Genomic DNA, 14,375 nt, shown 5'->3' on the forward strand with positions numbered 1-14,375 from the left:
ATGCCCTCACTGGAAATGTGGTGGCCTAAAAATGTGACAGAGGAGCATGCCAGATAGTACTTATTGAGTTTGAGCTTGAGATCACATTCATGGAAATGTTGGAAAATCTCGCATAAATGCTGAAGGTGTTAGGGGAAATCCTCACTATAGATGAAAATGTCATCAATATTAGGAGTGATATCCAGCACTGGTGTACCGATTTCAATTTCAATTCACAATGTCCCAATTCGATTTTATATTAATTTTATCTTTATTTAATTAACATGCACTGATGTATTTGAAGTGCTGACTTTTTTAGAGATTACTTAACCATACATTGAGAACATTAATATAATGTGACAAAATTCAATAACACTTTAGTGTCTTCATATCATATGCATAAGCATGGATGACATTTAAAAATCAATACTTGATTAGTAATGAACAGTTAACAAGTATTTGCAAAATGTCGAGCAAAATATAATTTGTTTTTCACATCACTGCACTCATGTTTCCTAAATTTTGGTGAATTTTGAATATCTATTTGCACATCAGAGTCCACACATATTATTTAATTGGGGGGGGGGGGGGCTCCTTGTTTTAATACAGTGCAGTGGTATCTACTTTATAAAATACCTACCAAATATTATTAAAAAATAATTAAATAGTGCTTGTTAAATAGGTTAAGTAGCCTTTTAGCCAAATTTATTCCCCTACTGGACATTTTAAACTATTCTTGAATTAGTCGAAATTAAAGATACAGGAGGAAGATTCGTTTCTTTCTGTAATTCTACAAGTGACACATACAGTTGCTCACCTGCAACTATTGCACTAATCAGTCTCAAATATGTCCTCATCCATCCTTCTCAGATAAAAAAGGAATCATTTTAAAATGAGGATCTGGTGCTGAGACATGTTGACAGCGGCGCTAAATGAGTGGAACATAAAAGACAAACAGCCACCATGACTGACAACATGATGTGATCTATGTGCTACAGATTATAGATCCACTTTACGTCAGCTGCTTTGCACACACTCTCACTTTGGTATCACTGGCTCCTCTGAAAATTCCAACAATTGCCTGCTTGCTCGGCCAGGTGAGGTGCTTAGCAGTTCAGCTATTGTAGCCACATGCTGAAAGAGAAGCAATGTTTATTGCACTTCCCACTGTACAAACCTGTGACTAATGTAGACTGATGCCGAGAAATGTCACAATGGAGATGCTACAAAGGTTTTTGGAACAATGGCATGCATCCCAGCAGCTCTGCATATTAATACAGGCAGTGAGGTTGCTGCCAATGTGACTGGCAGTTTTACATCCTGCAACACATCTGCCGCAGGTGTCCAGTCATTTTGAATGTAATGACATGCGATTGTCGCTTAGGAATCTGCTGCCCTGGATGTCCAGCTGTGTAAGTTAGGGCTATTCTCTCACCTGACCTGAGAGATGTTTGCTTAAAATCTTCATAAAGCCTACGTAGAATTTACTCATTTGCTTTCCCATTGGTATAGTATACAGCAGTTCCAAAACCTGTCTCATCTGTTGAAAGCCCTTGTTGTCAACAACAGTGTAACAACAACATTATTTATTTTTATAACACATTTTCATACAAATGATGTAGCTCAAAGTGTTTTACGTGATGAAGAAAGTGAAAAAAATAAGAAAATGGAATTAGGGAACACTATTTAACACAGAATAAAAGTAAGGTCCGATGGCCAGGGAGGACAGAAAAAACTCCAGACGGCTGGAGAAAAAAAAATACAGTACAATTTTTAGGCATGAAACAAATTAAGCTTGGAGTTAAATGCTATTACCAGTGTAGATTGTTTAGGTTCTACTCGTTTGGATGTCAACTGAGACGATGTTTCTGGGTAAGTGATTTCTCAAATTTGTGTTATCACAATACTTCTCAGTTGCAAAGATTAAATATGGCTTTGCTTATCTCCATCTGTGCTTTATGGATGCACTGTTTGAATCAGGGAAAGAGGATCTGTGGATGGGTTAACAAATTTGACAAAGCCTCTGCCATTGTTTAATGATTTTAATGTTCTTGCAACAGCTAATGACGTTTTGGGGGAGTGCTGTGGCTCTATAATGCCAACAAAATTATTGACATGGGATGAAACTAAGCTGCTTCTCATAACAGACTGCAATTGTCATTTCTGACAAAGCTGGGACGGTCGCATGTGAAACAGTGATGGCAGCACACTGTACAGGGACAAGATGTTGAGGAGATGAGTAACTGTGGTGTTGTACAGTACATAGACAAATGAGCATGTGGCATGTACAAGGTCGTGTGATGCTGGGTTAGTGGGAGAGCGCACCACATGAAAAAAATATTTCCAATATGTACAGATTCTAAAATATCCAAATAGTGCCCAGTTACACAGGTACCAATGGAATAGACCTGAGGCCGTCATCTGTGATCACTGAGAGACCTGAGCCATTGTCCGCTAAATAGTATGTGGGTGAACTTAAGTCAGAAGAAGATGACATTTGGTCCATAATACCAGCTTCTAATTGGTTTCCCTGAATACAGTTAGAGGAAGGTTGTGTGTTGTCTGGTGTGGAAAAATGTATTCACCTTGTGGGATTGCATGATAGCTGTTTGAAGGATGTCTCAGGAAGTGCGACATGAGTAAGAAGTGTCTGCTTTGTCTGTGGAGGGGATCTGGGGATGGGAAAGAAGCTCTATGTGGTCTATCAATGTCATCAGAATTAGAGGAATGTGTTGCAACATATACTTTGAGCTTACCTGAAGGAGAGCGGACAGATGAATTATTATAGCAGTACGTGGAGAGAGAATAGTCCTCACAGTGATCCGTTTGGGAACGGGTGCTGGGAATCTGGGGAGTGGCTTAGATGTTGCAGATAGCAGGAATCGTCATTTTGAGGAACCTAGTAGTCATCAAAGTAGGTATGACCATGAGGTGATGAAGCATGGAAATATGGTGTAGAGCTGTCATTATAGAGAGAGCAACCTTGTCCTGCAGATGTGTTCTGGGTAGGATTGTACCAGTGCTGGCAGTGGCACTGATGGCCTTTCCGTTGTTTTGAGTGGTGACCAGCGCAGCAGGTAAGTTCTGTCATTCCACAGGCATGAGACATGGTCCTTATTACTTCTTGTTTAACGTCAGAAAATTGCTATGCAAGTTTGGCCAGTCTCTATCAGTATAGTGTTTATTAGACTGTTGCAAGTCAGGTCAGCAATAGCAGCAACTTACAGGATCAGCAGCAGGGCTCTCTGCTTTGTTTTGTGTGACCGTCACCTGCATGACATTTGAAGGAGCAGCTATGCTGAGAGCTAACTGAGGATGTTCACATTGCCTAGCTACTTTCCATGCAGCATCCAGTGTCACTGCACTGTGCCCTTGGTTTTTTAGTTAATTCCGAAATAAATCATCTGAAAATTTCATAGCGTTGAGCATCAGCAGTGTATTGAGGGAGAGCTTCAGTGACTGTTAGTCAAGTCTGCTGCATAAATGTTTACTGGTTCATCGTGTTTGCAAGGATGAGCATTCAAGTACACTTGAAATGTGGCCAAAAATGGTACTTGGACTTGCTTTAGCCAGTGCGTTGTCAGCCTTTACATTGGGGGCAAGGCTGTGCCAGCAGAAAATGCCACGCCACTGAGACTTTGTAGGGGGAAGTTTAGTCTTTTCAAACAGAGCTGCTGAAACATTCAGAGCTACTTCAAATTGTTGTATTTATAAAGTAAATGGCTCACTGCTTTTGCCACTGAAAAGTGGAGGCAATTCAACTCTAAATGGCAGTTGCATATTCACAATATTGGTGCTAGCTGTTTGTTGAGGGATAACAGCAAATTGTTGCTTCACGTCTGCCATGTTTCGGGAAAATGTGCAGCAAGTAGCTTAAGTTGTAAAACTGACAGCAATAGTTACTAAAGTGTCCACAAGCAATAGCGGTAATATCCACGCTATCTATAAAAATGCAAATTAATGTCCGCAAACTTAACCAACTGCCACAGCCACCAGTGTAAAAGCTGTATGTTCTGGATGCAGTGCTGTAAGAGTGGGTGAATGGAGTCTGCTATTTTCACCTTACCAGAATCCAGCATCAGTTCTTCTGGGCTCGAGTGACCGCTGTAGCATAGCAGAGGAGTCCTTAATAGGTAGAAATCACACACAGTCAGTTTGTGGACTATTTACCAATTAATTTAATGACACAGTGGTGAACATACGCTAAACTACAACAACCATTTCACTTCTACACCTCCCCTCACTATTTGCTCCTCCTTTTTTAAATAAATCAATAAACTTTAATAATACTCTCCCTAACATGAACTACTGTTTACATAAGTATTCAGAATCTTTGCTGTGGCACTCCAAATTGTGGTCCGGTGCGTCTGGTTTACTTTAATTATACTTGAAGTTTCTAGAATGTGATTAGTCCACCTGTGGCAAATTGAATTGATTGGACATCATCATTTAGAAAAGCACACACGTGTATATAAAGTCCAACAATTCACTCTGCATGTCCAGGCAAAAGTCAAGCAATGAAGTCCAAGGAACTCAGTAGTCCTCTGCAATTAAAATTATGGTGATACATAGATCAGGGCAGATGTCTAAAACAATTTCTAAAGTTTCAAGTGTTCCCAGGAGCACAATGACCTCAATAATTGTGAAATGTGAAAGGTCTGGAACTACCAGCCAAACTGAGTGACCAGGCAAGAAGATCCATGGTCAGGATGGTGACCAAGAAACCAGAGGTCACTCTAATAGAGTCTCAAAAGTCCTCTGTTAAGATGGAAGAATGTGTTTGGAAGGAGGTTTATGGATGTGGTGAGAGAGGACATGCAGGTGATGGGTGTAACAGAACAAGATACAGAGGACAGAAAGATCTGGAAGATGATGATCCGCTGTGGCGACCCCTAACAGGAGCAGCCGGAGGAAGAAGTCTGAATGCTTTTATGATTGAGAGGTTTTGTTTTGGATTTTTAGTAAATATATATGTAAACCTTTCTGAAGCATTGGTGTTATGAGTTAATAGGTGTAGTTTGATGGGTAAAAAATCCAAACTTAATTTAAAATTAAATCTACAAAACTAAAAAAAAAAGGTGAAACGTGAAGGGGTCTGAATACCTTTTTAAACCTTCTTTAATAACCCTTCCAATGTTGTCAAAACATTTAGAAATTCATTGTGTTAACAGTATTTGATTAATTTAAAGGGAAATTATGTTGAATGAAACTATAATTTGAGTATCTATGGTATAGAACTTTGCATGTGAGAGTTTATTCTAAATTAAACATGCATCCATTGCTTTACCAAGGGCAGTAAACATAGGAAATAGTTCAACCTTCAATACAACCCAACTATTTTGAAAACGCTTTAGGTGTTTCAATCCAGATGCTGTGTGACGTATTGCCTGTTCTGCTCCAAGCAATAAAAAGCCAGTGTGGCAGCCATTTACAGCATATTGTATGAGTAATTGGGAAATTAAAGTGGAAATTTAAAGGCTTCATCCCAAAGCTGGGAGCCCATTTTTATTTACTTTGCTTATCCATACATTTATTTACTGAACCCGTTTAGTCTCTTGCAGTGTGGTGTGAGCAGGGTCTGCTCGAGGTAGCACTGTATCCAAGGAAGAGGCTAACTTGGACAGTAAATTAGTGCATCATAGAGAATTTTAAGTATTTACCTCCCACTCAATAACACAAGGCTGAATTACAATCTCCAGCTAAAGTAACCTGGTACAAACATCCTTTGTATATGTGCACAATGAGCCACACTATCTACTATAATAGAATTTGAGTGTATTTTCAAAACTGGCACCAATGAGGGTTAAATAGAGAGAACTTAAAATTTCCAACAAAAGTAATTTATATTCACAATTATTTGCCCTGGCAATGGAGTGGCTCCGTAACTTGTCTATGCCAATGTCTTAAGACTCGGACCACTATTCTTGCCAATAGTGGTCTTTGGTCTAAGTTTTCCCCTAAATGTTACTTTCTATCAAGCTTTAAATTATTTTTTAATTTTCTTTTTAGAGTCCCATCACAGAAACCTCTTAAAATAATTTTCAGGATTGCCTTCATCGTTATAAAACTTACTCCCCACAGCAAACATTGTGGTTTTTGGGCCCCTTTTTATCTACAAAGCAGGCACCTTCCAATCTTCCTTCTTGCACAAACCAAAACACCAGTCCCACTTAGATATTTTTAGAGGTCTTCTAGATTTTTGTTGTTTATTGAATGCCTCTATTCATTAACATGGAGACAGATAATATTTAGTTTTATTAAACAGAAAGCTACCCAGATATTGGAATAGAGGTTTTTCTGCTTTTTACCAGCCTGCCTTATTCAGCTTATTGCACAAAAACCTTCAAGAGAAATAAAAAAAATCCACACTGACAAGAATTTTCAACCTTTAGTGACCCCTGTATTACCAAACTGGAGTTCTGATATTGCCAAATTTGTTTTAACTTGTATGTTTCCTGTTAATCTTTCCTTATCATTTTATATCGTGTTGGCATCTTTGACATCCACTTGCCTACTGGCCAACCTTTCACAGTACAGAAACAGGAAAACCTAGGCTTTACATTTTTTTCTGATACATAGTTTTCTGGCATTAAATTGTAATCACATTGATAGCCATTTAGCATTTCTGCAAGTATTGAAATGTTTAGAGGATATTGAAATGGATACTGTTGTCTCCATTATTTTCTTCATGTATGTCAGAGAAGTTTGTCAAATGGTCCTACTGACCTTTTTGCTGAAGGTTTTACTCATGTAAAGATTTTCAACTTTCTCTATAAAGATTTGCTTTTCTTCTGTTATAGTTTTGTTTTAAGGTGCATTTTCATTGTATTTTTTCTCTTCTCCCTCACTATAGGGAAACGATGACATTTATGCTTGTGTTCTTAATAGTGAAGTTGTTGGGATTCAGCATGCATACTCCATTGGAGAAACACAGCTGACACCTTTGCTTCTGGTACTTAGCTTGATATGTTTTTTTAATGTTGTGTGTGTGCATATAAAAGAGATTGAACTGAAATTTCCTAAAAATTTGGTTGAAATCTCATCCTAGGGGAATGTGAGCAACATCACAACTTCGTACAGTGGGGGAGTAATCCAGTGTTCATTCATTTCAAAAAATGTCATATCAACCCAGCAGAGAGTTGCAAACAGCTACTATTACATTTTTTTGGCATTTGGTCCTTCTTCAAATGGTATGTCTTTTTTTAATGGCTAAAAGCCACTAAATATGTAATTTAAACAATGCATTTTTATTCTTGGACCTACGTTTCAGCTAACTTAAAATCCTATCCATCTTATGTCATTTGAACTTGGCAGTTATGGTGTTCTTTTTATTCTGTTATTTTTACAATGAATGATGTGTTGATGGCCATTGCTATGTCTGCTGCACTATAACTCTACCTGGCTAATTTCTGGCTGATAGCAATCTACTCAACGGTTTGTGTCAAGATAGTGAGTTTTATTTTATGCCAGGTATATTGTTGAAGCAGGTGTGTCCAATTATTTTTAGCAGCAGAGAACTTTGATGATGCTCCCCTGGAGTACACCTTACTTGCATTGCGGCTGAGATGTAAATATTTACAGGATATTGCAGGTTATCCTGCTGCTAGGACAGTAGTCACTACCTGTTGTTTCTGACCTGTGCTTTCCAAATTGTTTCTGAAGGAGTAATCCTAACTCAATGTCACTGATGAATCTCCTTATGTAATACACTACCGTGGCTGTCCGCTTGTCTGTCCAGGATTTTAAATCATCTGTAGCTTGCAAACCGTTTGACCTATTGACCTGAAATTTGGTACACATATACTATGTGACCTCTGTCTGCTTTCAGGGTGATGATTTTTATTACTCTTTTAATTATTTTTATTTTATTGTAGAATCAACTCTCGGCAGCATGCAGCAGGGTGGCTGTGTAGCTCATGCGTACGGGCACTGTTCTCATCCCTACCAACTTCGTCGTCACTTCCTCTACCTCTTCATATATAGGGTGGTCCATATCTAACTAACTATGCAACTTTTAATGCAAAGCAATAATTGCATAGTTATATCTGGACCACCCTATATTAAATCATTCTTGAGGCAGATTGAACACTTAAGTGCCAGCTTAAATGAAAAATTAAGAAAAACGTACTAAGTAATTGCAACACAAACACTGACTTAATCAGTTTTAATGTGAAAAGATGCCTATGGAAGAAGAGAAGAAGTGGGCTGCTGGAGTGGAGAAAACACGAGCTGCTGACGAAGCAGTAAGCGCATCAACCTCTGAGCAAACGAATGCTAAATGTGCAGAGAGAGTATGAAAACTATAAGTGATGTGTATTCAACTGCACGTTATCGTGTAGTACGCCGTTACTGGTAATATATAAAAAGGATGGATGACTACATTGCATGTCATGATTAATTAACACTGAGGCCTTGCAGGGGGTATTTAAAAAGTCAACAGTAGGTGGAATAGGTGGTTGAAAGAGACCAATGAAACCATACAGTTTCTGGACACAAGGTCACAGAGAGTTTGAATCTATACTGGCAGCCTCGCACAAGAACCAGCTCTGGGTTAGATATTAATCTGTTGTTGGGGACATAGACTCATGCAAGGTCAATTTATGAAAGCCAATGACACTAACATTTTTTATTATGCCAATGGGGAAAAACTAAAATCCTCACACCAAAAAACATTGATTTGTTAGCACTTAATCCAAGACAATACCCTTTGCCATGAGAAAGAAATCAAATTGGTCTTTGTTTACGTTTACTTTCTCTGGTGACGTGTAGCTCATAAATGACAGTAGTGGTAGCCTGCTGGGACAAAGGAATGTAGACTCTGAAAGCAGAGTTCATTTAAAACTAATTCTGTGCATGCTCAATTTTGTGGTGAATTGGACCTGGCATGTATGATTTTGCGTTACTGTCACCCTTAGACAATGAACACAGGTACCCCTGAAAAGCTGTATTCTACTAGTAAATAGTGTGCATTTTGCACACAATTGAGTGCTGAGCTTCATACCTGACAAGTGCATTCTTTAATTATGTTTAAGCACTGGCTTCCCACAACAATGATGTGGGTTAGATCATGAATGAATGAATGATACTGCACTTGTTTATTTTTTGAAATACGATTGTTTTATCTAGGAATGTTTTAGTGGAGAGGTATCTTATTTTAAATGTTGCTGAAATAGTTTTTAAAAGAAAATGATGAGAGTCCTAAAAGTGCTTTAGAAAGTAGAACGGTACTATATAAAAAAATTATTATTTGAGCTGGAGAAGGATGCAGTTTTCTCTCCATTTATGGCTTCTTTAAGTTTTTAAACTGTTTTAGGGGTTTTTTCTAATACTATTGAGCTTTTTTTGTCTTCTGTTAGGTGTAATACAGCAACATCCCCAAACACCATTTATTAGTCCTAACAAAATTGATCTCCTTAGCACCCAGTCATTAAGTGGCAGTGAAAGTAATCCTCCTATTATTAAAACACACGGTAAGTGCTTGTGTCTCTTATAGTGTAGTTTCATTTGAAAACCACTTACGTTTGGGGGAAAAAAAACATTTCTTCATTCATTTTTGTGCCAGTTGATTAAATCCTAAAGTTTATTCTATTTTACTCAACAGGTGCACTTATGCTAATTTCTTGGATGACAACAGGAAGTATTGGAATATTAATTGCCAGGTTTTGCAAGCATGTTGTTAAGGGAAAAAGGATACTTGGAAAAGACCTCTGGTTTCAGGTTTTTGTGATGTTTGCATTTCATATTTTTTTTATTCTTTTAAGTAAAAGAGCTGAATGCATAATAGAGTGACAGTCTTGGTCATAACAAAAAGATACCAAAATGAAAACTAAATGTTAAATGCAGAAACAATTCTAAAATTAGTTAAACCTACAGTATTTTAAGTGTGATCTTATTTTCCAGTTAGATATTTAATTTTTCTTTACAGTATTTTGGATAACTGTATACTACTTTCTAAATTGCATAGAAGCCTTTCTAATAAAATAAAGTCCCTTTCTTCTATTGTTGGCCCATTTTTAGATTATATAATATATTATTAAATATTATTATTATTTATATTATATTTTTATGTCCTTCAGAAGTTAGAGAAATGTAGAAAAATTGATGGGTCCTTGACCAAGATGGCACTTCCTCGCTTCTTTATTTTGTAATCCTGCCCTAAATATCAGAGGCCATCCAATTTCCTCCTCTTCTTAGTGTCAGTCTGGAAGATGTATTTAATGAGTCAGAGCTGCTAGCATTCCTTTGTCTTCGATGTAGGTATCCTTTCCTCTTACTGCCTTTTCTATTTGTAGCTGAGGTCTGTGCTTATGACGTGGAGTTCCCCTTTCTTCCTCTCCTGCAATGAACCCCAGTACTCATTTGCTTCATCCCTTTTTTGTAAGTCCAAACCAGTGTGTAATTGGCTAAAAGACTCTTCCCCATCCTCTGTCCTGTGCTGGCAACCCATCTTTATAAATATCAAAAAACTGCTCTAAAATATCTTAACCACCAGCCCACACAAATTAAATTTGTTTATAGATGGTGCCCTACTGCTTGGAAACATTATCTAATTGAGACTAGAATTAGATCCCCTAGGTCACCTTTGTCCTCTTAAAGTCCCTGTCACTTTTTTGCACATGTTCTGGGAAAGTTTTTTAGCTGAGGCTCTCTGACTCTAAGTGGCTGAATCCCTCTCTAGGTTTCTTTCCCCATTCCTTTGTCCCCTCAAGTTCTTCTCCTCCTAGACATTTCTTCTCATTCATTTTCCCTTTCTCTCTCCCTATGGAGGCTTTTAATGACTATAACCATTGCAGCTAAATTGTTTTTAGCCATTTGTTGGAAATCTCCTGCCGTTGAGTCTCCTGCAATCTGGAAGTGTTCATTTTACAATCTGATCCTTCTTGAACTTTCTGCACCCTGGATCAACAGGTCTTCTGGCTCTACTATCCACAACTGCTTTCATGCTGTTCAGTTATTAAAGAGCTGGGTGGGGATGCTCCATGAGGCAGTTTCTCTTACCCACCTTTCCTCTTTTTTTTTCTCCTCCCTTACATCACCTTGCACTCCTGTGTGGTGTGTGTGTGTGCCAATTTACTAAGAAGTTGGGTTAACAGGTTACTGGGAGGCTCATCATGGGTTCGGTGGTAATGTGTAGTTATATTAATAACAGGGTGGCTTGGCCCAGCTTTGAGGGTGTGAGGTACTTTGTTTCAAAACCATGCAGCCACAGGGTGCTAAATCAGAGAGGATAGCTGATTACCTGCAAGCACAATTACCTCAGCTGTTCTCCATTGACGTTCTGTGGGTTGTTAGACACCTGTGCTCACAAAGGGGTAAAAGGAACCTAGAGGAAAAGCAAAGAATGGGGGAAAAGAAAAGTCAGGATCAAGGCACAGTGGACAAAGGAGGCATCGCAGTCAGGGAAGATGTCCATGCAGGGTAGTGGTGTTCTGAAGGTTGAATCACTCCTGCTGAACTACAAACAGTAACAGGGGTGGGTGATCAACTGCTCAGAGAGGTCCCATGGATGCCTAGGGTGTTGGGTGACGTGATCAGGACCCATGGGCTGCGAATGGACATGGAGGGATGGCGGTCAGGCATGAGCCAGTAAAGGTTTGACCACACATGCTGGAGAGCATTTTCCACAGTTGAGTAGCTTGTTTTTCTTTTATTAGTTATTCATTAATTTGAAGATTGCACCACACTTTTGACACTATTTACTTGGACTGTTTGATGTGATAAAAGTACTGAACACCTACCCTTGCTTTTTTCAGTCCTCATTGCCCAGTCTATTCTTGGTTTATGTCTATCAATGTCCTGGGTTCAAGAGGAGTATACCAGCTTTGGGCAACTTGAGCATCACAGTAGATTACAAAATTCCATTCCTGATTTAAAATTAAGTGGAGAGTTTATAATCTGCGATTTTAAACCTCCTGCTTGTAACAAGTTCTTGGAATATGGCAGCATTTGGCATATTTCTGTTTGTGTCATTCATGAAGATGAAAAAATTAATTATCAATACTTTTATGAGGGTATATCTATACCTATCTAAAAAAATCCTCAAAAAGACATGCTAGTAAAAGCAGAGAGTATCGCTTGCTGCATATACATAATCTTGAACCTCAGCAAAATATACCATAATGTAACTTGTTTAGACTTGCTAAATTCAAGTTATGTTTGGAAGGGGTAGAAGTTTACAACAACAGGATCAGTCAAAAGTATGTCATGCACACTTCTATACTTTGACATGTAGTCAGTAAAGCACACACAAAGAGAATTTTCAAACTACTCATCATAACAAGTGGGCATGGAATTTGAACCCATGGCACCAACACCACCATTAGGTATTCTTGAGCAAGAAACAAGACTATTTAAATGTATGAAATACCTCTGCTACCATTTTGTTTTGACATTATTTCTGAGTCTGATTAAGCAGCTGCACTGATCCTATTCCTTTTTACTTTAGGCACATGTTTTTCTGATGCTGCTTACTGTAGCTGCAACAATCACTGCCTTTGTGCTGGCATTTGTATCATCTGGAGACTGGAGTGGTGTGAGTAGGCCTATTTCATTTTTTTGGACAAGTCATGATATTTATGATTATTTTGTTGCTGATACTTAATTCACACAATGGTACATTTTATATTTGATAAAATTAAGTATATTGCATCACTTGTCTATGGGGGGGATTGTGGAAGTTGCTTCTTGTTCAATCCACTTTTCTTGGAGTGGATCATGGTGGCTGCATGGAGAGTTCAACAGACTTTCCATTTACCTCGGATGTCAGAGCTGGGAATGACTTCACATTCAAGTTGACCACAATCCAGTAAAACATTCAGAAAAACAATACAGACACCTCCATGAAAATCTTTGTGCTTGATATTGTGGAATACAAACACCTATTGAACAATGAATAACCTGATTAAGGTAGAAACCTAGTTTCCTAAAATGCCTGCTTTACATATGTGAGTCTGCTTATGGATTTCTACTTTTGCAAAACACTCCAATGTCATAAAAAATCTGCTTAAAAAAAGATTATACATCATAAATAGCCAATGTCAATTCGAAAACAAGAATGGGGCCTATGCTTCCTGAGATTGTGCTGCTGAGTTTAGCACTCTATGTTCAGTTCATCAATATAAATCTAGCAATTTTTGAAATTCTGAGACAGATTATTTCAACAAGGAGAAGGAATAACATGATCCCCCAAGCATTTGCCTCAGGAAATTTATCTTTATGAATGCATCCAACAGCTTCTACCTGTGGCTGCTGGAAGCATGTTCATAAAAAAGTGAAAATGTAAGATGTGTTTTGGAAATGTCAGAATTTGATTACCCCTAAACGTAATAAAGGATTAGGAAATGAGCCATGTTCTTCAAGTGCTATGACTTTTTAAGACTAAACTAATGGGACCTGATCCAGTTTACCAGTAGTCCCAAAAGAGAAATATGTTAATTGTACAAGCTTTTGAACATTCCATCAGTCACTTTAGAAGTATCTGATTAATGGAAAGTAGCAAATGTAACTACAGTCCTCCAGATAAAGACGGAATGAATAACCGCACAAATACTGTAGACCAAAAAGCCTTGTCTCTGTCCTATTTAAAATAGTCTAAACTGTTAGCAATAAACTGGAAAACTAATTATAAGAAAACAATGTTCTAAATTGCATCGAATTATAAACTGGCTCCTCGTTAAAGATGAAACTTAAAACTAGAAACTGTTCCCATCAGTGGTAATTCAGAGTATTGGGTTGTTTGATAGTTAATGGGCATGAGATGAAGATTGCAAATAAGAGGAGAAGGGAAGATGGTATTTGGATTCTCCCACTGGGTGAGGTCTCAAATGAATACGTGTTCTGTTTCTTTTCTGTTCATATTGAACATTGAATTGAAATAGTAAGTAACCTGTGAAATTTGCATCTGACAAAGGTTTGGCAGAGGGGTAGAATTTCTGAAAGTTGCAAAACAAAGACAATTTATATAATGTGAAACTACTTGAATTTTTAATTAAGCTGACATTTATCTCCATCTATTTTGCACAAAACAATATGAAGTTGCAGATCTAGTTTGACTGCTGTTTCTTCTTTTTTCTATGCTGTGCACAGCATTCCAAATGTGCTTCAAATAAACTGCATATCTTAAGTTTAGCTTCTCAGTTTCTACTTCAAAGTAATGTCGTATCCTGTTGAACTTTGAATTTTTTTAATTCAACTATTTTGAATTGCTCTCTCTGGTAGTGGACATTGACTCGTTCACATAAAGCACAGTTGTAACCTAATAATATCAACCGTGAACTTATCATGTTTGGTCATTTTTACTTTCAGGGGGCACATCCAGTTCTTGGATGTATTGTGATGGGTCTTGCTTTAATCCAGCCACTTGGAGCAATATTTCGCTGTGCCCCTGACAACAACAG

At 37.9% G+C, this 14,375-nt stretch overlaps 1 protein-coding gene across 1 annotated transcript in view; it reads left to right on the top strand.

The window, feature by feature from the left end:
* LOC114658979 (putative ferric-chelate reductase 1) overlaps positions 1 to 14,375 on the top strand; it is a 60,281-nt gene that overhangs the window by 29,935 nt on the left and 15,971 nt on the right. The window contains exons 7-12 of the mRNA XM_028811137.2: positions 6,833 to 6,931; positions 7,028 to 7,169; positions 9,336 to 9,449; positions 9,581 to 9,696; positions 12,425 to 12,511; positions 14,284 to 14,375. Coding sequence (XP_028666970.1) covers positions 6,833 to 6,931; positions 7,028 to 7,169; positions 9,336 to 9,449; positions 9,581 to 9,696; positions 12,425 to 12,511; positions 14,284 to 14,375 — 650 coding nt within the window. The remainder of the gene's footprint in view (positions 1 to 6,832; positions 6,932 to 7,027; positions 7,170 to 9,335; positions 9,450 to 9,580; positions 9,697 to 12,424; positions 12,512 to 14,283) is intronic.

The sequence above is a fragment of the Erpetoichthys calabaricus genome, chromosome 10 (assembly GCF_900747795.2).
Source record: "Erpetoichthys calabaricus chromosome 10, fErpCal1.3, whole genome shotgun sequence".
In the NCBI taxonomy this organism is placed as follows: Eukaryota; Metazoa; Chordata; class Cladistia; order Polypteriformes; family Polypteridae; genus Erpetoichthys; species Erpetoichthys calabaricus.